This window comes from Cynocephalus volans, chromosome 7 (assembly GCF_027409185.1).
Source record: "Cynocephalus volans isolate mCynVol1 chromosome 7, mCynVol1.pri, whole genome shotgun sequence".
In the NCBI taxonomy this organism is placed as follows: domain Eukaryota; kingdom Metazoa; phylum Chordata; class Mammalia; order Dermoptera; family Cynocephalidae; genus Cynocephalus; species Cynocephalus volans.
In genome coordinates this window covers 39,074,340-39,101,797 of record NC_084466.1, presented here as the reverse complement: position 1 = coordinate 39,101,797, position 27,458 = coordinate 39,074,340, and the positions used below count along the sequence as shown (strand labels likewise).

General features: G+C 35.5%; 2 protein-coding genes across 9 annotated transcripts in view; one reads left to right on the top strand and one right to left on the bottom strand.

Annotated features, from left to right (window-relative positions):
* Positions 1-724: 724 nt before the first annotated feature.
* On the bottom strand, positions 725-23,528 carry DIS3 (DIS3 homolog, exosome endoribonuclease and 3'-5' exoribonuclease). 2 transcript variants are annotated; one of them, XM_063102322.1, is made up of 21 exons: positions 23,201-23,528; positions 22,433-22,590; positions 20,514-20,707; positions 20,038-20,111; positions 18,227-18,394; positions 17,039-17,200; positions 15,553-15,666; positions 15,294-15,431; positions 14,601-14,747; positions 14,110-14,226; positions 13,761-13,862; positions 12,880-12,944; positions 12,708-12,792; positions 11,094-11,221; positions 8,483-8,569; positions 5,396-5,552; positions 3,806-4,020; positions 3,526-3,694; positions 3,236-3,394; positions 2,382-2,504; positions 725-1,740 (listed from the first exon to the last, which is right to left on the bottom strand). In XM_063102322.1, the coding sequence occupies exons 1-21, from the start codon at positions 23,426-23,428 to the stop codon at positions 1,657-1,659; spliced, it is 2,874 nt and encodes a 957-aa protein (XP_062958392.1). In that variant the 5' UTR covers positions 23,429-23,528; the 3' UTR covers positions 725-1,656. The 2 variants fall into 2 exon arrangements, with proteins under 2 accessions (XP_062958392.1, XP_062958393.1); XM_063102323.1 differs by lacking the exon at positions 23,201-23,528 and adding an exon at positions 22,868-22,915.
* Positions 23,529-23,680: 152 nt separating this feature from the next.
* The window catches only part of PIBF1 (progesterone immunomodulatory binding factor 1), a 242,338-nt gene continuing 238,560 nt past the window's right edge, over positions 23,681-27,458 (top strand). For 5 of the 7 annotated variants that reach the window (XM_063102846.1, XM_063102850.1, XM_063102852.1 and 2 more), the window contains exons 1-2: positions 23,681-23,758; positions 24,999-25,293. In XM_063102846.1, the coding sequence (XP_062958916.1) occupies positions 25,042-25,293 (252 nt within the window). In that variant the 5' untranslated portion in view covers positions 23,681-23,758; positions 24,999-25,041. Of the gene's footprint in view, positions 23,759-23,900; positions 24,016-24,998; positions 25,294-27,458 lie in introns of those variants that run through there. The other 2 variants (XM_063102848.1, XM_063102847.1) reach the window with 2 other exon arrangements.

The following is a 27,458-nucleotide window of genomic DNA, read 5'->3' as shown; positions in this document are numbered from 1 at the left end:
ATTTTTAAATGGTTGACAGGGAAAAGTCAAATGAGTGATATTTTGTGGCACATGAAAATTATATTAAATTTCCATGTCCATAAATAAGGTTTTGTTGGAACACAACCATGTTCATTTGTTTGCATACTGTATGACTGCTTACAATCTGTAAGCAACAGAGTTGAGTACAATAGCTGCAACGAAATAGACTATCACCAACAAAGTCCAAAATGCTCTGGCCCTTTACAGAAAAGGTTTCTGACTAATGCTCAAGTGTGCAGTCACTGATCCATTTTATTTTTAAACCAAAGATTATTCAAAGTTATCTTCCTTCAAGTGAAACAACTATTGCCTCATGTATGCAGTTTCCTCAGTAACAGGAAACTAGAAATATCATTCAACAATTAAGTGCCTAATTGAGGGCAAATATTGTAATTCTACCCATTTAGTATACCTGCTGATTTATTTGCTAGTCTTTTCTCATTGTACTGTAAGCTTCTAGAAGGCATAGACAGTTTACCTGTCTGGTGATGAACCTGGTACACTCTTTAGAAACTGAATTAGCAAGTGGGGTTAGGGGTGGGGGTGAAGTGGTAGATTAATAGGTACAAAGCTGTGCTATCTACCCTATGTACAGCACATATTGAAACAACACACTGTACCCCCAAAATATGTATAATTAAATGTTAAAATTTTTTAAAAACAAAAAGAAATTGAATAAGCAAAGTCAAATGTTGAACCGTATTCCAAAATATTCTTGAAAATATCAATTTAATCATTACTAGTCTTTGTGGTTAGTAAGAGAAGTAGTCAATCTGGCACACCAAATTGTAATATTAATTTTAATCTGTTCCCTTTAATATGTCTTTGTACCATCATATATAACCTGATACAACTGCCATTCAGTAGCCATTAAATATCTGTTTTTTATAAATAACAGATGTAGACATTTAAAGTGTCATCTCTACTGTTTAACTTCTAATGCCCTATTTTGGGAAGACACTGGAGCTGAAGGTCAAGAGTAATCACACTTATTACCTGGTAATTTAAAAAAAAAAAAAAAAATCAACCATTTTTCCAGTCAGGTCAAAATATCCAACTTCTTACCTTCCTACTAATTCTCAAACATTCATAGCTATTCAAGGACCATTAATAAAGAACAGGAGGCTTTTTAACCCAGCAAGGAAACATTTAACATACATTAGGTAAATTAAAGATAGCAAAGGAGATGATGTACCAAGCACTGACAGCTTTCAAGATTTAGAAAAAAGATGTTGTTCCTTGCTTCTAAAAATGTTCTGTCTTCCTCTGTAAGAAAATAATGTTTATTTCCTACCAATATTAAATAATCAAAGCACTTATGCAAAATTAATCTCCTCAATAAGCAGATGAGTTCTCCACTTAAATGATCTTTGCAGATCCCTGAAGTTGCTATCCTGTCACTTGAAGTGATGGACATTCAATTGAATTTTTCTGCGTAAATAGTTCTGTTCAATCCAGAAATGAAGAAGATGAGACAGACACAGTCAATAGTTCAATAAAAATGCAAATTTCTAAAATTATTAAAATGTACTTAGTAACAAACTATCCAAACTTCAGCTTACAAGAGTTTGCTCCAGCTTTTTTTTTTTTTTTTTTTTTAAGAAAATCACTCTGAAGTATTTGAGTTGAATGTAGTTATTTTTTAAGCTTCTTCTTCTTTCTCTCTGGTTCATCAAGGTCCGTGTTTGAGATATCAGTAGGAATGCTTATTCCTGGTATCTAAAGTAATGCAAATGGGGAGAAATAAGGTGATTAAAAGCATAATATAAAAATTCACATCCTCATCTTCCCCTTCCTCATTGCCACTTTCAAGTTTAAAGGGATGAGAGGTGGAAAAAGGGGTTAATAACGGTTTTACAATCAAGGTAATTAACAGCAGTTCTGAATGTAAAAGGAAGACATGGTAGTCTCAATAGCTGAGAAGCATGACATTGGGAAGTGTGTTTTTAACTATAACACAGCTGTCCCCATATCCAATTTACCCACTGTGATTGATAGAGAGCATCAGAGGCCTTAGGTGCTTGGGCAGGACAAAGGTTAAAAAAGGTTAAAAACCATTATCTTGAGTGAAACACCTACACTTCATCTTCCAAAGTACAGATTTTAAAAGTACTAGAGAAAAAGGATGCTACAGAACTGAAAGACCTTTGATTTTGGCACCAAGGACCTCAAGAATCTCAGATATCTGATATCCTATGGCCTAGGGAATCAGTGAGAAAACAGGATTTGCTAGGCAAATATTTTGCCTTCACAATACTTAAACAGGATTCATTAAACAAATAACATAACTATATCCCTCTCTTTAACAAAATATGAACTGTTGTGCAATCACAACATGGAAATTATAAGTTTGGTCTTACCTGTGGTTCTATGAGGGACATTCGGATTTTCTGATGCTGAAGATTAGATGAATCTAACATAATTTTCACTTTAACTTTATCAAATACATGGAACACTGTATCTTCTATTTTAAGTGAAGGTACCTAAACAAAACACATTTTATCATTCTTAATCACTTTCTTACATCCGAGGCTTTGTTCTAATTCTTTACAGTTTATCTTTCATAGTAATTTAAAAGTTTAAATTTAAAAGTAATTTCAATATTAAGAAGCATTTATGTGTTCAACTGAACAAAAACAACTAACCTGGTAGTTGCACATAAATATGACCTATTTATGTGCATACTCCCTTCTTTCATTAAAGTAGTCCCAATACTTACTCATTAATCTTGGGATTCTTACCCCACTAATTAGCAAATTGTTGGTCTAACAGAGGAGCCACAAAGGTACTTCAGGCAGAGTCTATTATTTAAATATTCTCTCAGAGCTGTAGTTCTACCAAGGTTAGGGGAGTAGGGAGTATGTCAGATAAGAGACACTGGAAGTAAGCTAAAAAAAAATTTCCTTCCCTGAGCTATAAGCAGTCATTTATTATTTTACTTTATCTGTCCACCTAGGGCAAAACTTTACATGGTATAAAAGAAATCAAGGACATGTGCATATGGGAAGATATACAGAGGTGAGACATTGTGAGTAAAACCAAAGTTTAGCTGGCATAATTAAATGGAGATTTTCTGGCCTGTATTTAGAGATTCAGGATAAATTCTGCAGGGTACAAAAAATAATTTCATGCTTATAGGTACCATTTGCAAACTGTCAAAGAAAAAGTGCCCCCTCATCCCCCCAAAAGAAAACAAACATTACAAATACTGTACCTCATCATCATAAATAAGCCGTGGCTTTGGTCTGTCCTTTTCTTCAAAGAAGACTGTACCTTCTAAACCATACTTGGGAATTAACACCACAATAGCATTCTTTCTTACAAATAGAATATAGGCTTCCTCACTTACTATTCCTTTGCTTTTGAAAAATAACTGTAAAATAACAAACAGCTTCATTAAAAATAATCTTAAAATATTTTAAAATTAACAAAAACATATTTTGAAATTAAATAAAAATGAACAAAACTTCATTTCTCTTAGCATTATCAATAGAAGGCAAATACCTGGGTATGAAAAGCCACTGATGCTCGTTGGGCATATTGAGCCATTTTGTGCCTGAAGTTGAGATTTTTACATATATCTGCAAGCTTGTGTTTGTCTGTCAAGTCTGGATAAGTACAGTCAGCCCCAATAGCCACAGCCAACAGCCGATGAACAATGATGTCTGCGTATCTAGATGTACGAAGGAGAAATAAGAACCATGGTACATTAGTATTAAAATGTCTCTTCTAAATTCAAAATTAACTATTTTCTATCCCCTTTAATTTCATAAGGAAAAAATACCTTCTGATGGGTGAAGTAAAATGTGTATATATTGGGGATGCTAAGCCATAGTGATGAAAATCATTATCCATTCCAGAACAGAAGTACACAGCTTGCATCATACAGCGAGTGGCTAATATCCTTAACAGAGTGTTTAGATAGGGGAAAGTAGAAGATTCAGCTCGGTCCAAAGACTCAGCCAAAGACTTTGCTGTATCAGTCTTAATTTCCAAATTCTATGCATAAAAAGGAAGGAAAGAGCACCATATTAAACATTTCTACATCAGTACCATCATGTCTTCAAAATGTAACTAATAAGATTGAACAAATATAGTGTTTTTGACAAGACAACCCGTTTATATGTTTTATCCTTAACCTAGGAGAACTAAAAATAAGTTTATAAAAAGAAATGATTGTTTTGTACCACACCAAAGTTTAAAATTTTCTGAATACATTTAAAGGTACTAAGTATCAAGAGTTTGAAGGAGTTTCAAGAGGGAAAGGGATGGTGGTATCAGCAGTGCTGTTTCTCAAAGTCCAGTCTGTGCCTGCCTAATCTTTGTGAGATTGGAGAAAATCAAAGCAGATATGGATAATTTTCAGCATGTCTGGATTTTCTCTGTACATATTTTCCTTCCACTCAAAGTAGAAGTGAAAGCCAAAAACAAAACTGTACTGGTCACTAGGGCTCAGTCAGAACACCCATCTGATTCATTAAATTTAGTGTCTTTGTTCTACCTTAAGGAGATGAGTCAGAAATATTTACACCATCCTTCCTCTCCCCAGGTCAAAGGCAGAAATAAAACAATGAGAAAAAAATCCCCCAATTTACAGAATAAGTTTTGGAGCAGAGGAGTGAGAAGCTGTGCAGTTCTGATGGTTATGGTAGGAGCGGGCACACCACAAAGGTCTGAGCCAAAAGTAGAAACCAACACTACTGTGTTAGAATAACGCCCCAGGATCCAGTACTACTCCTTCCAGCTCTCTTCTAGACAGGTAAGATGGGGCCTGACCAGGTGATCCAAGGAAAAGCAATGTAAGTCACAGTCATCCCAGAGGTAAAAATGCCTAAATGAAGTCTACTAATGAGAGGCAGGGGGTATGGGGACTAAGAAAATGGTGCCCTTTCTATATTTTTCCTCTTTTCCATGTATGCAATAAACAGACTTCTCTCTTAGAGAGATGACATAAAAAGGGCTTACTTGAGTTGAAGTAAAGAGAAATAAAACAAATTTGTAAATTTCTGAAATTAGGCAGTTTATAGAAGTCATAAAGCAACACAGGCATTAAAAAAGTATAAAAGCACAGAGATGAAGAGCGTTTATATGCCTAGGACATTGCAAAAACTTAGTCAACAATATCCACCTTTAGCATAAGGTTCTCTTTAAAGACATTAAAGGAGTTTTTTAGGCAGATGACTTCAATGTAGGAAGAGATGACCAAACCCAAGTTAGATGTTCTTTTTTGTTTGTTTGTTTTCATCAAAAGTACTGGCAAATTCTCAAATCAAGAAACAATGAAACCTTTAAGGAGATTTAAATATAAATTATTCAGTACAATGGATAGATCACAACACAAATACAGATGATTTCTCAAACTACAGGACCCTACCTTGGACTTAGCTGCCTTAACAAGAATTTCATAATTTGATGGAGGTGGAGCAGGATGTTTTCGAAGCAGAGCATGTTCAGAAAATTCTTCATGAATTTTCTTTGCAACGGAGATATTGGCAAGTAACATAAATTCTTCCACCATGGAATTTGTTTCTCTGCCAATGGAAAAAGCGTTGAACAAGGTAAAAGAATCTGAGACTTCAATATATCATATTTATTCACAAGTTATCTTTTCTACCCACAAGATAATAGAAGCATTTCCTATGTAAACACTCATGTGTATGTATGTGTACATGTGTAATTTTAATAACTTATGGCTCTTGCACTTCTCAGCAACTGTGTTAATCTCTTATTATGCATCTACTACATGAGTAAAGCTTATATGCTATAGGAGACTTTAGAAACTGTCTCCTTTTATTGATTCCTAGATATTTTATTATTTTGGTGACTAATGTAAATGATCTTACTTTCTTGATTTCTTTCTGTTAGTTCATTATTGAAGAAAATAAACTAAACTGATTTGGGGACATTGATTTTGTATCCTGTAACCTTACTGAATTATCAATCAGCTATAACAGTTTTTTGATAGTCTTTAGGTTTTTCTACATATAGGATCATGTCATCTGCAAATAGGGACAGTTTGACTTCATCTTTTCCAATCTGGATGCCCTTTATTTCTTTCTCTTGCCTGACTACTCTGGCTAGTACCTCTAGTACTATGTTAAATACAAGTGGCGAGAGTGGCCTATTAATACATAAAATCCACAGGCTCTCCCGAGCTGGGGCAGTGGGGGGCCGAAGGCCTCGGCCACACACCCCGGACACCCACAACCAGCCCAGCGAGGACCACCAAGCTGCTTCAAGAAGTACCCTGGGCTCCTGAGCTGGGGTAGTCGGGGGGGTAAGGGCTTCAGCCACACACACCCTGACATCTGAACCCAGCGCAGCAATGACGAGACACCCCTGGAAGCCCCCTGGTCTCCCCTGCAAGAATGAGGGGGTTGCCACAGGCCTCAACCCCGCCCCTCCCCCTTCCCCCTTCTCCCACCTTATTTCCTTTCCCTTTCCCTCTACCCCTCCCCACAACTGCTCCGTAATAATATTACAGAAGGTAAAAAAAATTAATAAACTTAAAAAAAATTAAATGAAAAGTAATAATATATAAAATCCAAAAGATTAGCATTTTCTAATCTGAAGTCTAGCGAAATTTCTATTTAACTATAAATCCATAAAAATAAAGTTTACTAAGAAGAATTAAAAGCCATATAGGTCATATAAACTTCGGCTTAAAAAGTTAAAACTTCACCAATAAATCAGTAAAATGGAGATATCATATTTACAAACTTTAGCACATCGTCGCTGTGTACTCGCCCGTGGCCACCCGCTGCCTCACCACCTTCCTGGAGGGGCCGAGGCCGCGGTGGGCGAGCAGAGGGCCAGGGCGCTGGAAGGACAGCGAGGTCGACCACCCGCGAGGCCCCAAGGCCCCCAGGAGGGAGAGGCAGCGGCGGCGAGGAAGGTGTCCCAACGGCTGGCCACGGTCCCAGGAGGATCACAGAGAGGCGTGGGAGGAGCCGGGAGCAGCCTGCCGACGCGTCTGGGCTGCCGCAGCGGCAGGCCCAGGGAGGCGAGGCTAATTTGGGTACTTATATGAGCCAGACATTAAGCTCTAAGTTTATACACACACATACACCCACTTCCCCCACACACATATATACCCTGTTTTGCAGGTAAGAAAACAGGATGTGCAACATTGTTTTCTTGCTCAAAGGTAGAGTTATTAGCAGTATCAATCAAATCCACACAATCTGACTTTAACCAATCTGATAATGCTTTCATTCTATATATAATTATTCTATATACGTTTTAAGGTTAGTTTGGGAAATGGTCTGCCTTATATTTGTATTGTGCTTTTGTCTCCCAAGACATTGCACATGCATTACTAATCTTTCATTCACATTTCCATTTTTAATAATAACATCTTGTAACTTCTTAAAAAGATTTCTAAAGTATATTAAATTTTAAAATATTAGAAAGACCTCCAATCATATGGGGGCAATCTCTTAGAAATGTGGTTTATCCTCTTCTTGAAATGGGCGATGTTGTATTTTTGCAAAGCTAGAGTCAACCTTTTCCTCACAAAAGTTCCTAGTATTGGGCTTACTGTTAGTTTTAACATTAGACATATTTATCCCAGAAGTTCCCTCCCTTAAAGAATTTTTTAATATTAGCTCTAAAGTTCTAAAGCATAAACTAGTCCTAAATAAAAAATCTGAGTACAGAACCATTTTTAACCCTTGGACATCTAGAAAAGTGTATGTGCATGTTTAATTTCAGAATTACCTTATACAAGAGGCATAGAAAGAAGCCTAAACTCTGATTTAACCAAAAATACCCTGGTTTCCTAAATCTTAACTAAATCAATAAAACAATAAAAATAGCTAATATCTGTGTACTCTTCATAACACCTTATGAGGTAGATACCATTATCAATCACAGACAATTTACAAACAAATAAATTGAGGCAGAGAGAGGTGTCAAATAACTTGTTGAAAGTTGTGTAGGTAACAGTGCAAGAAATGGGATCCAAACCTAGAGTGTATGGCTCAAAGCCCATGGTCTTGATCACTATTCTATCCCACCACAGTATATTCTATACTAAATACTTAAGAAATTAATCAGGGTAGGGCTGGCCAGTTAGCTCAGTTGGTTAACATGTGGTGTTATAAGATCAAGGTCAAGGGTTCAGATTCCTGTACAGGCCAGCCACAGGAAAAAAAAGGAGGAAAGAAAGAAATGAATCAGAGCGATCTTCTTTTACTAGTCAAGTTCTGATATACCATACATTAAAACAAACAAATTCAAATTGAAGAATTTTCTATTATACCCCAGTTTTATACAAGAAAAACTAAAAAGTAAGACCAAATATGCTTTTCTACATGTTTCATAAGCCAAGAAAATCTATAAAAATCATAACTTTAATAGAAATAGGTATTCTGGATATAAATGACTTGGTTATTAATATATACTAAACATTACATTTAATATCAAATCTTATCTCCTGTCGATCAAAAAAACTGCATACCTAAGTTCCTTGGTCTGCAGATCTATAGGATCATGAGTTTCACTGTCCATGTGGAATCGAACTTCAGGAGAAGAAAGAGTCAAAGCCCTAAATAAAAATTAAAGAGAGAAATTAGCCAAGTGAGCCAATAACAGAGACAAAATTCTGGAAATAATTATTTTTAAAATAGAAAATGACTATATCAAGTGTGTAGTAGTTGTTGTTCTGAAGGCTTTATGACTACCTGCTAAGTTTTATGTTCTGTTTTCATGAATAAATTAGTATTTTAGAGATCTAAAATGCATTTAATAAGAAAGCACCACAGCAACACAAAATCTGAGTCCCTGTATTTCTCAGAGTTTGAATATCTCCTGTACTCAAACTATTAGTTTTTAATGAGCTACATAGGTTTATAATCACTTTTACAAATAAAGAAGGTGGCAGTATTTTATTTACTACAAAAAAAAAAAAAAAAAAAAAAAGCCAATGTATGGATGTGGACAATGGTCAGGAGCAAAAGGAAAGCTGCCATAGGTAGGTTAGTAATATCAGAAGATCCATAGTTCAAAAGAATCTTCTACAAAGATTAAACCAACAGAGCGAAGACTGACAAACTGCTACCACTAACAAGTTACAAGTACTGATAGCTGTTAACATATTAGGGTGCTCTGTGTCATATAACACACTATGCTAAAGCCTTTACATGTATGGTTCATTTAATGAGTTGGCAAGTTCTCCTCTGGAAAGTAAATTCCCATGAGGCAAGGAAGTCTAATGTTTCTTTATACCTTGACACTACTTTCATCGGGTCAGCTATAAATCAACCTAAAACTAAGAACTTTAATTAGGCTGAGCAACCTTGAACAACCATAGAGAAGGAAATAAAAATATGAAAAAGGTAAGAAGAGATGGGACAAGTTAATGTGAGGTACCAAGTCCTTTTTTCTCTCAACCCCTCACCTTTATTAAAGGAGTTATAGTAGCAATACTAGAAAGGGAATCACAACAAATATTCCTTTCTTGCCATGCAGAACTTAAGAAAGGTTCTATGTCAGATCTCATATGTGTTTATTACTATATGTTGACCTAAAATGCAAGGTATACTAATCACATTTTGATAACCCATGGGTATTAATACAATAAAGAGGCAAAAGATGTCATTTCTTTACTGACTGTTTTCTCAATTCTCCCTAAAACTGAGAAAACTGAATGGTACATTTTGTTAATATATGACTATCTACTTACACAATTAAAACTACAGACTGTTTCTGAAGTGAAAAAATATCTTTCCCATTTTTGAGAAGCTATATTAAAGTACATATTCTTACTTTAAAACTGTAAAGAAAAAAAAAAAGCCAAAATAAATATGGCTTCAATTTGTATTCTATTTACCTGGCTTCTTAAGAAAAATTTCTAAAAATCACCTTTACACAAATTTTCTTCTGATGCCTGGCATACTGTAAACCTTCAATAAAAAAAAAAAGTGTTGAATAATGTGGTGTTTTCTATCATATATGAAAAAATACAATTATATTCCTCTTACATCTAAGTGACAAGCTTGAGCAAAAGCTTTGCCCTCATGTGATAACTTTCACTGGGTTTCAGTGTATTTGAATTATCTTTACACAGTTTCAAATTTCATATTTAGGATCATATGAAAAATTTCCAGAAAAACTGAGGTGTTGGTAGAGACTGGGATGGCTTAGCCTAACGACCTAGAACAACACTGTCCAATGGAACTTTCTACAGTGATGGAAACATTCTATATCTGCACTAATATGATAGTCATTAGCCACATGTGGCCACTGAGCACTTGAAATGTGGCAAGACTAAGAAACTAAACTGTCAATTTTATTTAATTTTAATTAACTTAAATAGGTACAGTACAGATTTAGTTTTCATTCATTAACAAAAACACTTTTAGTAACTGCTTGTGACCCTACTCTGGATGAGCATGGGAATCCAGAGACCAAGATCTAAAAGGCTCATGTACTTGGTCTCCTCTGATAGCTAATTATGGCTTTTGAGAATCATATTTCTTTTAACTGCTTTCCTTCAACAAGTTTGAGTTAATACTACTTACCCTATGCCTTTTATAGTTAGGGAAATGCTGTGATATAACAGCTAAAAGATTTGAATCTGACACTAGCTATCAGACCTACGGGAAGACCACTTCTATGTAACCTTTAATTGTTTAAAAAATGAAGGAGTTGGACTAAATAATTTCTAAAATCTCTTCCAACTCTGAAGTGCAAAGAGGACTTCATCTATGTTTATTTAAATTTCTGAAAACCAATGTTCAATCTGGAAACTCATTTCTAATTAAAATTAGAAATAATGCATAGGAATGTAAAGGAGGTCTTGCCTTTCTGGAATTTCTTCAAGATCTTTAACTCACGTCATTTTTTAGCACAACAAATTTACAAGGACAGAACTCGTGAACAAACATCAGTCTAGAACCAAGTTACTAATATTTAAAAGGTAACTAGAAGAAATGGGATGTCTCTACTTGAGTATCTATTCGTTCTATTAAATAGTTCATCATTGTCCTTGATAAAACACTTTGAAGAATCCAAGAATTATCTTAATACTATGATGAATTAAGACATCTTAATAAATATCTGAAATGTACCCTTTTTCAATTCTTCCTTTTTTCAGAATTTTGGCTAGTTTATTTAGTCTGCGGAGACTAGTAGTAAAAGCGTCATTCATGGTTGCTGAATCAATTTTCATCTGAGCTTCAGCATAAGTAAGAGAAGCCTAAAAAAGAAACCATACATTAATGTAACTCTCATATATGATGAAAACTGGCTTACTATGTTCTCATATTTCCACTACATAAAATCCATGATTTCAGAAAACCTAGAGTCAACAACAAAAGAGAAATTCACTGCTATCATATTTATACTTCACAATTATGATTTCTGGTTCATAACTCTTACCTGAGGCATTATATAACATAAACAAACTTATGTAAAACAAAATAAAATGGCAGTACAGTAAATAAATCATTTAAACTTTAACTACTTTCAAATTTCAGTTAACATATAAATACTCAGATAATGCTAAAATTAAACACAAAGGCAGGTTAAATCTATTATCTGATAACAACTATAAAATGAAGTTCTTTTGAGATAATAATCACTCCCCTACTCAATGGCAAATAATTAAGAAGACTAGGAGTCTAGACCTCGTGTTTTGCAGCAAGTCTACTAAACGCCCAAAATTACGTACCTAAAAATGTTAACAAATCACAGTAAAAAAGTAAAAGTAAACTCCAATAACAAAAAACCCAAATATATAAATAACTGCTTCTGTTCCTATTTTTCTCCTCATGGAAAACTACCACTTTTTTACCTTATTAAAAAAAAAATAGTTTCATAAGTGAAAGTTAGAAATAGCATAACAGAGTTAGGTAACGCAGGTCAGGTCAGATTCCTGCAAGAGCCAACTCATTTATGAAGGGCTAAGAGTTCCCTTTCTAAAAAATGTTTTATGTTATTATACATTCACTAAATTTTTTTCATATAATTTTGGTACAATGACCAAGTCTGGGAGAATTATAAACTCATTCTTATTTAAAAATACAAACCTATGAAAGCTTAAGTAATTCACACATCAATATTTCTCAGTCTAACACTGCTTTCTTCCCAACCTCTAATTATCAAAACAGAAAAAAGCTAAAGGGAAAAAAAATCAGATAAGTTTGGAAAACAGATCATTTGAAGAAAAGGGGTTTGGCAAACCTTGGAAGGAAGGTTTAGGCAAAATGAGGGAGAACATAAGGGAATTTTGGGAGAAGAACAAAAAAGGAAAAGGACAAGAAACACAATATGGCTCCATTCAGTCTGAACATGATCTCAGGCTAGTTCTACTCGAATCTAGCTATGATTTATAATATCATTTCCATGAGAAATGTGAACAAGAAGATGGTATACATGCTAACTTTTAAAACACTAACCATTTATAAGTAGGAACATCTTCACTTATTGGGGTTCCTGAGTTAAGAATAAAATCATCTATTTGGTCTTCTCAAGTATACAGGCTTTGTAAGTTTCTGAATAGGGCAGCATAACTAATTTCTAAACAATATCAAGAATTAAGCAGATAACTAAAAAAAAAATGAGATTTTGATGTAACACTGGAGAAAAATTTCTTAACTTTATAAGCCTAACTTTTTCAAAACAATCTAGAAAACTGTTGAAAGTACCAAAGATTTTAAATAAAGATTAATCATGAAACTAACCCTTGAATTAATGACACTTTTGGTAAACCTCGTTTTTAAGATCTCAGCATTGTGATTCATTTCCCAAATACATGAAAATGCCAGCCTGTGGGGAAAAAATAGACAGCATTTGTTAATGAGAGTCAGATAAAGTAGTAAATAAGATGTTCTGATGAAAAAAATGCATAAGTACCTGTCAACATTACATCTTAAGGAACATAAATTAGAGCTAAGCAATTCTGGAACCATGTCAATCCTCTGTAAAAGATAAAAACAGAGTTGCAGATTACTTAGCCTTATCCATACTTTTATTTGATGTTCTGTTCTCAAATAACATTAATTTAACAAGAAACAAAAGCGAGTGATCTAGTCTTTGTGAATAGGAGATTGAGAAAATGTAAAAAAAAGAGTCTGTTTCCAGAAAAGTACTGATACAAAATTTTACAGAAGGGAAGCAATGAACGAAAACTGGACTTCACCCCAGTGGATTTAAGTTTAAGCCCCTATACACTCACCACCTAGCTGTCCTCTGGAAGTATGAAATCTCTGGTCTTTGTAAGTTTGTACTCAATTTAACTGACACAAGTCCCACCAGCTCTACGACTGGACCTTTTTCCAATGATTAACACAAAGTACATGGTGTGCAAAAATACTAAAAAAAGAAAAACTAAATTCTTACGGAAAAAAGCACGGAAGAACTTTAACAATGAATCATAACAGATTAAGCTTAAGCTTCCCCTTTACTTTAGCAATTTTTCTCTGTAAGTTTATGACCATACTTTACTCATTTGAGCCACTCAATAACAAAAATGTGCAATATTTTCTGTACTTTAAGGCCATTTTATTTTATTTATTTCCTTTAGCTAATTCATGCACTATTTCGGGCCGAGCCCGTGGCGCACTCGGGAGGGTGCGGCGCTGGGAGCGCAGCGATGCTCCCGCCGCGGGTTCGGATCCTATATAGGACTGGCCGGTGCACTCACTAGCTAATTCATGCACTATTTCAAATTGTGACTGCTCAAGAATCCAAAAGAGCTCATGATAGTTAAAAAATTTTAAATACAACACATTTACCTTTTCACAAAGATATACAGTTGTTCCTCTTCTGGCTGATTCTTGATCCAAGGCATTTCCTGGCCTAATAAAATGGCTAACATCGGCAATATGAACACCAACCTCAAAAAAAAAAATAAAAATAAAAGGATGTCAATATATGCTCAAATGGGTAAATATACCAATGGAGTAAATGAGAAGAAATTTAGCTAAACTGAAAAAGGACTCAGTCACATCTACCATTTCAACTTCTGGCACAAGCCTGTTAAATTCTGCAGCTATAACTACTGCACATTAAAAAAAAAAAAAAAAAAAACGAACTCAAAAGCAGAACTCTATTTAGGTAGGAACATCATTACAATATGAATACCTCCAAATTTCCATTTTCGAGTTCTCTACAATGCAGAGCATCATCTATGTCAGTACATCCTGGTGGGTCCACACTGCAAACACACAGATGCCTTAGGTCTTCCCGGTTTTTCATGTCCTAGAAGATGACACATTAGAAAGAAAGAAATTATTTCAACAGTATGACTGCAACATAACTCTTGTGAAATCATTAATATCTATATAAAAACAACTTAGCTTTATTTTCTTGATGACAACCACATATTATGATTTATAACTAGTGGTTTCCCTGTTTTTGAAAAATCTGATATGTGCTAGTGTCTGACCCTTAGAAAATTTTATCTTTCAGCAAAGAGGCAAAAGATTTCTGTAATACCTAAGAGTGCTGTACTTAATTAAATGTTAGGGAAGAGAGACCACGGTTTTTACATATTTAAAATACATATAGAAATTAAACAAAACTAGCTAGAATATAATAATGTATGAAGTCACTAAGAATTCTTTTTAACTTACCTTTTCAGTAATGCTCCAGGGCATCTTTGGCAGAAAGCTAAGAACAGCCTGTGAAAAAGGCTGATGGGGAACATCATGCTCAAGTAACAAAACTTCTGTTTCCGTCTCTTTCTCTCCAACCTCCCCTAAATTTTTTACAAAGTGTCCCTAAAACCGAAAAGTATTATTAGAAAGGCCTATTTTACAGCTAATTTACATTTTATTATCATATTAAATTCTTTGGCATTTATCTATCACCTCTTATTTCTAAACGTTCCCACTTCTTAAAAATGACCCTTTGGTAAATCAAAGGTGAAAATGACAACACCTCTTAACAGATTTATGATGAAGACTTCATGAGGGTCCAGTTCTTATATTACAAAGCATCTATTTCCTGTTAAGTTTCAAGTTTAAAATGTGTTTCAAATATAATAGCTTCAAAATTTGTTGATTAAAATTAATGGATGATGCAAACACATTTTTCAAAGTCACCATCAATAGAAGTTATTTGGAAATTTGAGTATAAGTAATCATATGGTTTACAATGGACTTTCATAAAACTAATTTGAAGACTGGATACACAATTTATCAAGTAACTTTGTGAAATATCCCTAAGTTCCAGTGTGAACCTATATATAAATGTAGATACTATTTTCATTAAAAGCAGCAATATTATTCACAAATTTTTAATTAAAATAAATACTTTAAGCTTACATTTGGATATCTGGAATTTCTGGGCCAACCATCAATAGCAACAATAATTCTCCGTCCTTCTAATACAGAAGCCTGTCTTGTTTCTATCCGAATTCGAGGAATTCTCTTATCAGCAGGTGTAAAGAGATGTCTTCTTGACTAGAGAAAGTTTAGAAAAAAAGATTTTACACATACAACATATCTGAGCATGAGGGCAAAGGGAGGACTGTAAGTTCTATTAAATGTTTCTCATTTTTATACTAAAATGCTCTTTACTTACCTCCTTAATATCAGACTTGGAAAGCATGCCACAATAGGGTCTCCAATTTCTTTTTATTATTCCTACAACTCTACCTGTAGGCTTTAACATTTTTTCATTTACAGCAGCCTTAAGCTGGAATATAAAAATAAAAATCTTCAGTTATTTTTCCACTAAGTAAAATGAATGAGGCAATTTCCCATCAAAATTAAAATATATACATGGATTCTAATACATCCAGGAAGTAAATTATGACATAAAATTACAGAATCCTTATGCTTCATAATTCTAGGCAAGAGCATGCCAAACCAAACCATGGAAATTGTTCTACCATAAAAAAGCACTACAAAATCAATCAAAATAAAAAGAAAATATAAATATAACCAAATAAATATGTTAAAACTCAAATCTTTTCATGTTTAATATGAGGATTTACAGCCTAGAACATACACACAGGTCTGGGAGTTAGCAGGCTAGAATTTTAGCACTAGTTTGCACTAATTAGCTGTGTGGTTGTGGTGAATAGTTTCCTCTGGACCTTTACTAAATCATTAAAAAAAAGAGATCTTTAAAGGTTCTTCCTTATCCAAAATAAAAACCCAAATAAAAAGCGTCTGCTATTAGAAAGAACAGAACAATCTTATGGTATTCCACCTCTACTTCTGACTTTGAAATAACTTTTATTGACCATAACTCTCCAAAGGCCTGGACTCTCTAAGGATGTTATAGTAAGACTCTGGAGCACTAAATACAATTGATGGAAAAAGAACTACAAATGTTGTATGTATTCCAACTATTCATATTCTTCTTCTTCTTCTTTTTTTTTTTTTTAAAGATGACCGGTAAGGGGATCTTAACCCTTGACTTGGTGTTGTCAGCACCATGCTCACCCAGTGAACTAACCAGCCATCCCTATATGGGATCCAAACCCATGGCCTTGGTGTTATCAGCACCACACTCTCCCGAATGAGCCACGGGCTAGCCTTCATATTATTCTTACAATTATAAAATAGAAAAATAAATAGGTCATATCGAACAGACTTACAGACTTAGTTCATAAGGAAGTAACTGAAAGCATTCTCTTCATAACGAATATGGCAACAGAGAAGGAATAATTAGATATGCCCAAATATAAAGGCCCAGAAGTACATCCACTATGCTGATGAAATTTTAATATTACATAATTTCTGAAAATTTTAAATTTGTATTTATTTAAACCTCACTAATTCAGATCACATACTTGAATGCCACAGATTTCTAGTTTTATACTCGAATTAATAGTCTTTTTGCATTTAAACACTTATTAGAACAAATTAAGACATTAATTTCAAAGAAAACTGCTTAAAAGCTAGAAGCTTTTAAAACTTGTATATGACATGTTAAATTTACAGAACTATAATCTTACTCAAAAAATTTGAAAGCAATGAAACTTGTTTAACTTTCTCCAAAGTGGACACATCAATAATACAAAGCTACAGACAAAAAAAAAACCTGCTTGGTTTCATACCATTCGCTCTCTCTCCTCTTCTTTCTCCACATCTTCATTTTGACCTTCATCATGTAAAACCACAGAAGATGGTGCTACCCACTGACTCTTGGAGAGAAGCTCTACAGCAACAATATCTTCATGAATAGCCCGGTTTAAATGTTTAAGTCCTTGTAAGAGTATCTGTTTAAAACAGCATATGGCATGTGCCCAGTTTTGTTTTGTTTTTTAAGCAATCATGACAGACTTCCTTTTTGCTCCAATTTCTTTTTTTTTTTTAAGTTTTGTTGTTGGTTTAATTTATTAATCTTTAACATCTAGTGACACTGACATATCCCTTCCCGGCCTGCATCCCCCAAGCCCTGGCAAGTCTGATCTGTCCAGTAAAAAATAGTATGAGGAGGAGTGGACGGCCACACATATGCAACCACAGCTTAAACTACAGTGATTCTAAACTGTGGCTGCACAGCACTGCTGTTCTGTCCAAATATTTTTAAAGACCATATAATAATAGAAAGGTCACTAAGTTTACACACACTCTGAATGTCCTATATAATCTCTATTTCCCCTCCTTTACATGTTTTCTTTCTTTATAGTATCCCTTTATTCCATACCCTTAATTTCTCAACATCAAGTAGAAAAAGCATGGTTCAGAAAATATGGGTTGTGTTCATGGCTCCACCATAACTTACAAGCGTACCAAGAAAGTCTGAGAAACTTATTTAAACTCTCTAAATCCCAGTGCCCTAATTGGTAAAATGAAAAAAGAGCACCTACTTTTGTAGGCTGGGTTAAAGATTAAATGAAATGCCCTATGCAAGAGTTAAAAGAATACCTGTAAACAGTGAGCACTCCAAAAATGGTTGCTATTTCCTTTACAGTGTGTGAAGCCCTCCGCATAGTATACAAATAGTACTTACCATGCTGGCAATAGCATATAAAATAGAAGCTTTTTTTTTTATTGCTTAATAAACTAGACTTTTATTCTCTTAGAAGAAGGCTGATAGAAAGTTCTTTTCTTCAATAAGTTTTCTAAAAAAGTGATTAATTCTACTAGTATCTATTACCTCTCATATGAGAGTAACTGCCTTCGAGCTGATCAACTAGGAAAATAAAGCACACCTAAATTCTCATACAAAAAAACACTCATTAAGGAATATAATGAACAAAAAGTATTTTAGTGTCTAAGGAATTTATTTGCACACTTACCTCTTTATTTTCTTCAGTGTCTCCATGAATCCATACTGTAGCTTCTAAGTAATTTTCCCTACTGGCTCTGAATGTTCCTTGAAGGTATGTACCAGATTTTATGCCTTGTTGTAGCTTACTTAAGGGCAGGTGCTCTGAAAATATTATTTTTCCACTTTCTATTTCATTCTATGAAATAAGCAAACCAAAAGATGCAGTAGTAAGTCTTCTGTTTGTTCAATATACAACTATCACTAATATCAGGTAATTAAAAAAAAAAAAAAAAAGGGCTGGCCAGTTAGCTCAATTAGAGCATGGAGCTGAGAACACCAAGGTTCAGGGTTTGATCTGTACTAGCCAGATGCCAAAAAATATACATATATATATATATGCATTATGGTATATACAACTCTAGAAATTTGAGAGAACATAGCAAAGTATTTCTTCTAGACCAGTGGTATCCAAAACAGCTTTCTGTGATAAAGGGAATATTCTTTTTGTGATGTCCAACATAGCAGCTACTATGAACAAGTTTCTCTTGAGCACTTGAAAAGTAAATAGACAGTACAATCGAAAAAACGAATTTTTAATCTGAATTAAATTTAAATAGCTACATGGAACTAGTGGCTACATATTAGAAAGGGCAATCCTAAATCTGTATTCCTAAAATCAAGCCCAGCTTTTATCTTCTCATTTCCTTTTAGTTTTGAATAGTAGCTGGTAAAGGACAAGGAGGGATGAGAGAAATGTAAAGACCAGATGTATGTATAATACCCTGTTATATAAAATCTATTTGTATAACAACAATAGCTACCATTTACATTTACTATAGCTATGTGCAAGGCACTGAGACAAGATCTTTATTAATGCTATATTACCTCACTCAATCCTCATAACAATGCTATGAAGTTGTTATTGCTAAACACTATATATAAGAAAATGAAGGCTCAGAGTTTAATTATTGCCTTAGTGCTCCTCATAATACGTCATCTTACACACTGACATTAGAGTGGTCTACAAGTACCATTTCTGATCATTCTCTCTTGCTCCTCCACCCACACTCTTATACACCCTTAATTTCTCTTAGCCTTGCCATATAAGGTAGAGAGCTCAGAATCCTATCTATCTTTTCTTCATAGCAGCCCCTTGGGGAGATCTGTGTAAGACATGTGAAGAATTACTAACCTATAATGGCTACCAGAGGCTGGTGCAGTGGGAGAAGTGGAGAACTAAAAGTTACAAAACTATGCTGTCTACCCTAAGTGAGTCATTGTGCAGTACATGCATGTATTGAAACAGTGCATGATACCCCACAGATATACTCCAGTAAATGTTAAAGTAATTTTAAAAATTACTAACCTACAGAATTAATTCTAGGTCCTCATTATCTGGGCCCTCCCCTTCTGTCTTATCTCATCTTATGACTCCCTTCCTTCCTCCTTTGGGCATTATACTCCCTGTTTGCATTGCCTGCCACTTCTTTATTTGTGAAACACCAACTCATTATCCACAAACCATCCAGAGATTCCATTCATCCAAACCATCCATAGATTCCATTCATTTTTTCATGAACCAAATAGTGCCACTATGTGCCAGGCCCTACTCAGGTTGCTGGGGATATATCTATTCCAAAAAGTCAATTCCCTTAGGCATGGCATTTCAACAGGCCTTTTACAGCCATTCTTGTTATTTATAATCCAACTCCTATTCCAATTCCAGCATACCCAATGATATTCTGATTTTTTAATTTGCTAACTAGAAGCTTACTATCCCAAAGTGGCTATTTTAATATTTCACTTATCAAAAACAAAATAAAACAAACTCAAACATACCCCTTCTTCAGACAAACAAGCAAGACGATCTATGAGTTCAGGGTTAGCAGTTAGGCTCTTTACATATTCTTCACCTGAAAAGTAAGTTTATGTTGTTCTTGATAAATTCAAGTTTGATTTTTTTTTAGACATAGAAGAACATGGCTAATCTTGTTTATGACAATAGACTGTCAATCAAAAAAAAAAAAAGAAATCTGTTGATGTGATCGTGCCTAAGCCAAGGCAGTGGGTCCACTAGATCCATGAGCTTTTATTGCTAAGCCAATTGCAAATAGTGAGGGGAAAATTAACAGTCCGTGGCACCATAACTTACTTAGCTTAAAAACTCTGAGCAATTAAAAAATGCAAAAATATCACATGAAGTTATACAGGGCTATGAAAATATTAAATAGTCAAGTGACTATCTGCCCACAAGCCTAGTGATAATTTTACATGTTTTGCAAACAAGTGCTAACAGCTTCTACATTTAGACTTACAAGTGAAAGCTGGTATTCCTTCTTCTACAGCTTTCTCTTTGTTTTTCCTGTCATTTGTTATGAAAATAACTTGTAGCTGATTCTCTGCTGACATTTTCTTCAAGTGTTCATTGTACCATTTTGCTGCTACTCGAATAGCTCTATCATTCCTGTCATTAGCATTTTCTCCCTGTTTTTGTTCTACGTAGGTTTCTCTAAGTGCAAAGAAAAGGAAAAAACAGTGAAATAAAAGGAAATCAATAGAAACATGATATGTAAAAACTCTTAAGATATAAATGCTTAACAATCACTAAACTGAAAAATCAATGATATAACTTTTTGTCTTGAATGTATTCAGATTTATACTTGAAAAGAAATAAAATCCTTATGGTTAAGTTTTTAAGAAAACAATCTGTTTGGAAAAGAAAAAAATCATGTTACTAACGGGACAATAAAAAGGCTACTACGATTTTATTTCACACAAAAAAATTCAAAATCAGAATTTATAGTTTAGTTGCTTGATAGAGTGCTTTACTATAAAAAAGAATTCATACTTCAGGCTGAGATGTTAAATGAGTTAACAGTTTGTAGAAACAAACTACGATAAAACTTTACAGATATGATAATGAAATTTCATTTGAACTTTAGATAAACAGCAATTCCCAAAAGCTATCTCCAGACTGCAAGTCCAGATATAGATATGATTACATATTCCTTCGAAGTCTATCCACTCTGAACTCTCAAATATGTCAGCAAACTTATGTTTTTTTAAATATGTTCTTCACAGATTTAAGTACAATAAAAAATTCAGTACAACTTCTAATGCTTAAAAATAACAGATCCAATTTTAGAATTTTAGACTGATTTATTTAATGGTTTTAGAATATTTTATTCCTCACCATTAAATTACCTGTACCAGCTAATGCTTAAAGCTTATCAGTGAAAGACACGGTCATAAATTTTTAAATTGTTTTTAACATGACTTGAGTAATAAAATCTTAGATGAGATTTTCCTAGGTGTCTTAGGAGTCTTCTGGTCAAACCCAGTAGTGCTAAGACCTATTCACTACATTTGAACTAACAAAATTGCTAGTCCTTAATGAATCTCATGATCACGCTCCACAAAAACTTGGACATCCTGCACTGAAAATTAAGTGATGTTTCTGTTTCTGGATTTTAAGGAGGTGCTAGGACTAAGAAGTCTACAAGTGCTTTACTGGTATTCTTCATAAGAACAATATTGAAGTAGGAGATAAAAAAATAAAGATATTTGAGATATTAATTTTTTAATTTGCATAATCTGATGGGATTTCATTACCAGAATTCTACAGTATAATCCAATGGTTCTCAGCTGAGGTCAATTTGCCCCCCAGGTGATGCCTGGCAATGTCTGGAGACATTTTGTACTATTACAACTTTGGTGGGGAGTGGGGATTGCCACTGGCGTACAGTGGGTAGAGGCCAGAGATGCTACCAAATATCCTACAATGTATAAGACAGCCTTTCCACAACAAAAAATTATCCAGTCCAAAATGTTGATGGTGCCAAGGTTGAGAAATCTTGTTCTAATCTAATAAAAGTATCAAAGATACCTATCGTACCTTATTTATATAACATAATAAATAGGTAATACCATATTTTCTAAGAACATACATTAAGTTCAAACAAAGTTATGCTAAAACCAATTCAAAATGAAAATATTTTGGAAATAAAAGTACGTATTGTAGCCTGGGAATCAGCAGACCTTGGTTCTAGGCTTCACTCCATCAATACCTATGTGACCTTAGTGAGGTCCACTTAACATTATCTTTGCATAGCTGTGTAAGAACCAAAAGTATAAAAGCTATCTTCTGAAATGTCACAAATTACTCCCAGCAACCCTCTCCCAAATTTAACTAATCCTATGGTTTTTCTGATATGTAATATAATTTTCCTCCTACCTATGGTGCTCATTAGTGAACGTATAGAAATGCTTCTCTTGATTGTTAGTTACATCTCGGATTCGTTTATATACAGGGGCACTCCGGTTTCTCACTTCTTGGAGAACTGTTTGCAGCACAATTACGTTCCTGATGGCAGGGTCCTCAAGAACATCAATCTTAGGGGAAAAAAAAAAGTTTAAAAAGTTAATTTCTCCTACATTCACCTGTAAATTGTTTCTATTAAACATAGACCCTCTTGGTTTAAAAACACTGAACATACATTAAGCCAAGGAGATATTCTGGTATAGAAAAAGTGACAGTAGTCTTCTCTCAATCCTTCGGGTCTACTATAGTAGAGCACACGTAAACAGACCGATCACAAAACTTCATGGAATTAAGGCTACTAATAGAGAAATACGTTGGCCCACATAGTTTTCGTTTGTAGGCACTTACAAGCTGCCTGGGGTCGCAGGCTGGAGGCCACAGAAGCCCAGGTCCCCGGCCTCCAGGCACTTAACAATCTAAGGCAGAAGAGACACCAGGAGTTAGGAAATTAACGTGGCTAAACTATGACTCTACCGGGGGGAGACAAACAAAAAACAGCACAAGGAAAAGAAGCTCGGCCTGGGGAACGGGAAGTGTGGGTCCCGATGGGTTTGCCTCTCCCTAGGTACATGATACTGCCAAAGACCCTCCTCCCTGGGCCTCGATTTCCTTATCTGCCACACCTCCCCGTGCTGGTGGGGCTGCATCGCCCGTGGTTTGCCCTCCCGCCCGCGGACGGACCTGGTGCAGTAACACGTTAGTGTCAGGCAGCAAGTAGTGCGGCCACGGGCAGAGGCTGCTTGCCGGGTCCTGGGGCTGCGACTCCAGCACTGGCCCCTCGTGCGACCCGCCGCACGCCATGCACCCGGGCGCGCCGCAGCCGATGTCGTCCCGCAGGTAGTGCTCACGCACGATCTTCACCACGCCGCCCGCCCGGGTCTTTTTTAAGAAGGTCTTGGACTTAAGCATCTTGCTTCGCGGCGCAGATTTCCCACCCCGGCAGTGTTCTTCCTGTGAAAAGCGTAAAGGTAGGAACTCAATCGCACTATATCTCACCCGGAGGCTCGCCTCTTCCCGCTCCAGGATATTAGTAAACACCTCTCGCGGGAAAACGCCAAGGTGACGTTGGTTGGCTCTCTGACGGCTGCGAGGATTGGACGAGAGCGAGGGCGGGTGGGCGGAGCCCGTAGTCATTTCCGCCGGTGGCCAGGAAGCGGTTCCCTTCTGGACTCCAGCTCCCAGCATGCGTTGCTCCCTGCGCCTCAGCGGATCTCGGCGGGCTGAGTTCCGGCGGTGTAGGTAGGTGCACGCCGCTGCTGCTTCGGTGCTCCTCCGGCCGCCAAAATGGTTGCCTTGGTTACGGGTCCTAACCGTCCCCAGCTCTGAGATCCCTTTGTTGAGGGGCTGGAGTCTGAGCTGCTGGCTGGAGACGCCTAGTCCAGCCTTCTTTGTGGAGTAATTGAAGCCTTCCAGGTGGCTTGCGGCTCTTTTTTTCCCGCTCGGGGCCAGGTATCCTCCGTTGCTGCCAAGCTTGGGGTTTACCCTTCACGTCGCACGTAAGGGCAGCCCCCATCTCTGATCCTTTGTTATCTAGGGGAGAATTTGCCTTTGATTCCGCCTTTCCTTACCCTTTTCTCTTTAAAAAGGAGAATGGCCGATCTTACTGTAGTTCTTATTGTTTCCCCTCCACACACCTCTTTTCCTAATTATTCAGTTTAGAAAAACTGACATATACAAAACTAATTTATTATATCATGTGGTATTCAAACAAGGGAGTTCCTAAAATTTTTATGAAAGGGTAAGCAGTTCTATTTAGAATACTTGAGTTTTCCTTTTTCTCCCTTAGTTTTCATTGTTATCTATCTAGTCTATAATAAATGTTTTTGTCTCACTGTTTCCCTGTTTAAAAAATCTTCGATAATGCCTCATTGCCTGTAGAATAAGACCCGAACGCGTTTTGACAAGAATACAGTCTTGCTTTTGAAGGCGTGTGTGTTTGTGTTTGTGGGTGGAGGAGAGTCAATATTCAAATTCAAAAAGACGTGTCTCCTGCTGAACTACCACTCTTCCGCTGTTACTTTACACTTCCTCCATCTGTGTAACATCCTTAATACCTGCGTGATTTTTCCTTTTTCCTACGCCTGTCCGAATCCTTCAAGTTTCTAAGTCCTACCTCTGTATAACTTTCCCCTGACCAACTCAGAAATGACTTCTCTTATCTTTGAGCATATGTTGCTTTTAGTAATTCCTTTCTTGGGTACTAATGAGCTTTATCCTTTTTCTTGTACGTTTCTTTGTTTCCTCCAAATAAGATTCCTGCCCGCAGGAGCTGTTTTTTTAAATTCATCAAAGGGCCAAGTTCATAGTAGGATTTAATGAGTATATGTTTGATTGGAACCGTAATTTACTGTAGTACTCTGTTCTAGATTTGGGATCGTCCTTAGAGATTTAGAGAATCCTTAGTATTTCTTTAATACACTCTCTGTTTCCATAGTTAATATCGCAGAATATTTAAATTCATGTTTTTTTTCATCTACAGCAAATTGAAATAGAATTAGAGAAGAAAACGGATCCATAGTAAAATGTCTCGAAAAATTTCTAAGGAATCAAAAAAAGTGAATATCTCTAGTTCTCTGGAATCTGAAGATATTAGTTTAGAGACAACAGTTCCGACAGATGATATTTCCTCATCAGAAGAGCAAGAGGGTAAAGTCAAAATCACCAGGCAGCTAATTGAACGAAAAGAACTACTTCATAATATTCAGTTACTGAAGATAGAGCTATCCCAGAAAAATATGATGATCGACAATTTGAAAGTGGATTATCTTACAAAGGTAAGACTGGGTGTAAATTTTATCTATATGCTTTATTGCCTTCAAACTGTAGCTATCTAAGCATTAAGTTATATGTATGCTATCTGAACTTGATGCATTTATATTTCTTATCCAAGACAGCCCTTAAATACTTAGGTATTAAAAGGTGGGGTGATTTAAAAGTGGGCAGGGATGAATTACTTCTGTAGCTCAATTTTAAAAATCTATCACGTGTAAGGTGTATTTTCTTAGGTATGTTTTCTAGCCAAGTCGTTTTCTGCCTAATTGAGAACTAATCCTGATGTGACTAGTTTGATAGGGAGAATCAAGATCACAATTATATTATTGATTCTGTATTGTTTTCAGCCCTGCAGATTTGGTTTCTTTGGTATTTTTCTATTTGCTAGTTACGGTATCTGTGTCTTTCTATTTGATAGTTACTATATCATAGTAAGAGATATAAATTCAGTTACCATAGTCTTTAGCAAGTGGTGTTTGCCATGCAAATAAAAATGGATGTTCTAGCCTTTGTATTTCTGCCCTATGTGTTTATTTACAGTTACAGAGTATTTTATGTAAGACTTGGTAAAGTTGTCACTAGCTATTAGAAATATACAGTGTTTACACAAAGTTGGGAAGACTTCTTTACTCTTACTACTTCTGTCTCAGAAAATCTTTTCTTTCTAATGGTAAACCCTTCACATTTGCTTTTGTTTCTTTAATTAATTAATTAATTTTTAAATTTTAACTTCTCAATATACATTGTAGTTGATTTTCATGTCCCTTTACCCATTCCTCTTTCCCTCTTCCTCTCTCCCCACCCCCCTACTGCATCATATCTGTTCACTTGTCTTAACAAGTTCAACGAATTGTGATTGTTGTGTCTTCTCCCCCCCTTATTTGTTTGTATATTTATTTACTTTTTTAGTTCCCACAAATAAGTTAGAATGGTATTTCTCTTTCTGTGCCTGACTTGTTTCACTTAATATAATTTTCTCTAAGTCCATCCATGTTGTTGCAAATGGTAGTATTTCATTCCTTTTTATAGCAGAGTAGTATTCCATTGTGTAGATATATCACAGTTCCTTATCCACTCATCTGATGATGCACATTTGGGCTGGTTCCAACTCTTGGCTATTGTAAATAGTGCTGTAGTAAAACATGGGAGTACAGGTATCCCTTTGGCATCATGATTTCCATTCCTCTGCGTATATTCCCAGCAGTGGGAATAGCTAGGTCATATGGTAGATCTATCTGTAATTGTCTGAGGAAACTCCATACCATTTTCCATAAAGGCTGCACCATTTTGCAGTCCCACCAACAATGGAGAGTTCTTTTTCTCCACAACCTCTCCAGCATTTATCGTTCTTACTCTTTTGGATATTAGCCATCCTGACTGGAGTGAGATGGCATCTCAAAGTGGTTTTGATTTGCATTTCCCGAATGCTGAGTGATGTTGAGCAGTTTTTCACGTGTCTGTTGGCCATTCGTATATCTTCCTTTGAGAAATGCCTATTCAGCTCCTTGGCCCATTTTTACATTGGGTTGTTTTTTTTCTGTAAAGTTGTTTGAGTTCCTTGTATATTCTGGATATTAATCCTTTGTCAGATGTATATTTTGCAAATATTTTCTCCCACTCTATTGGTTTTCTTCTAATTCTTGATTGTTTCTTTGGCTGTGCAGAAGCTTTTTAGTTTGATATAATCACATTTGTTTATTTTTTCTTTAGCTGCCTGTGCTTTTGGAGTCATATTCATGAAGTCTGTACCCACTCCTACTTCCTAGAATATCTCCCCCATGTTTTCTTTAAGAAGTTTTATTGTTTCAGGGTGTATATTTAATGTTTTAATCCATTTTGAGTTGATTTTGGTATATGGTGAGAGGTACAGGTCTAGGTTCATTCTCCAACCTATGAATATCCAGTTTTCCCAGCACCATTTGTTGAAGAGGCAGTTTCTTCCCCAGTGTGTAGACTTGCTGCCTTTGTCAAAGACTAGATAGCTTTAGGTGTATGGATTGATTTCTGGATTCTCTATTCTATTCTATTGATCTCTGTGTCTGTTTTGTTCTAAAAACTTTTCATGTTTTGTCTCATTTAAGCTTCACAACAACCCTTTGAGGTACAGGTACTTTGGAGGGGGTGAGGATGATTTCCTGAACAATCGTATTAAATAAATCAGTAGTGT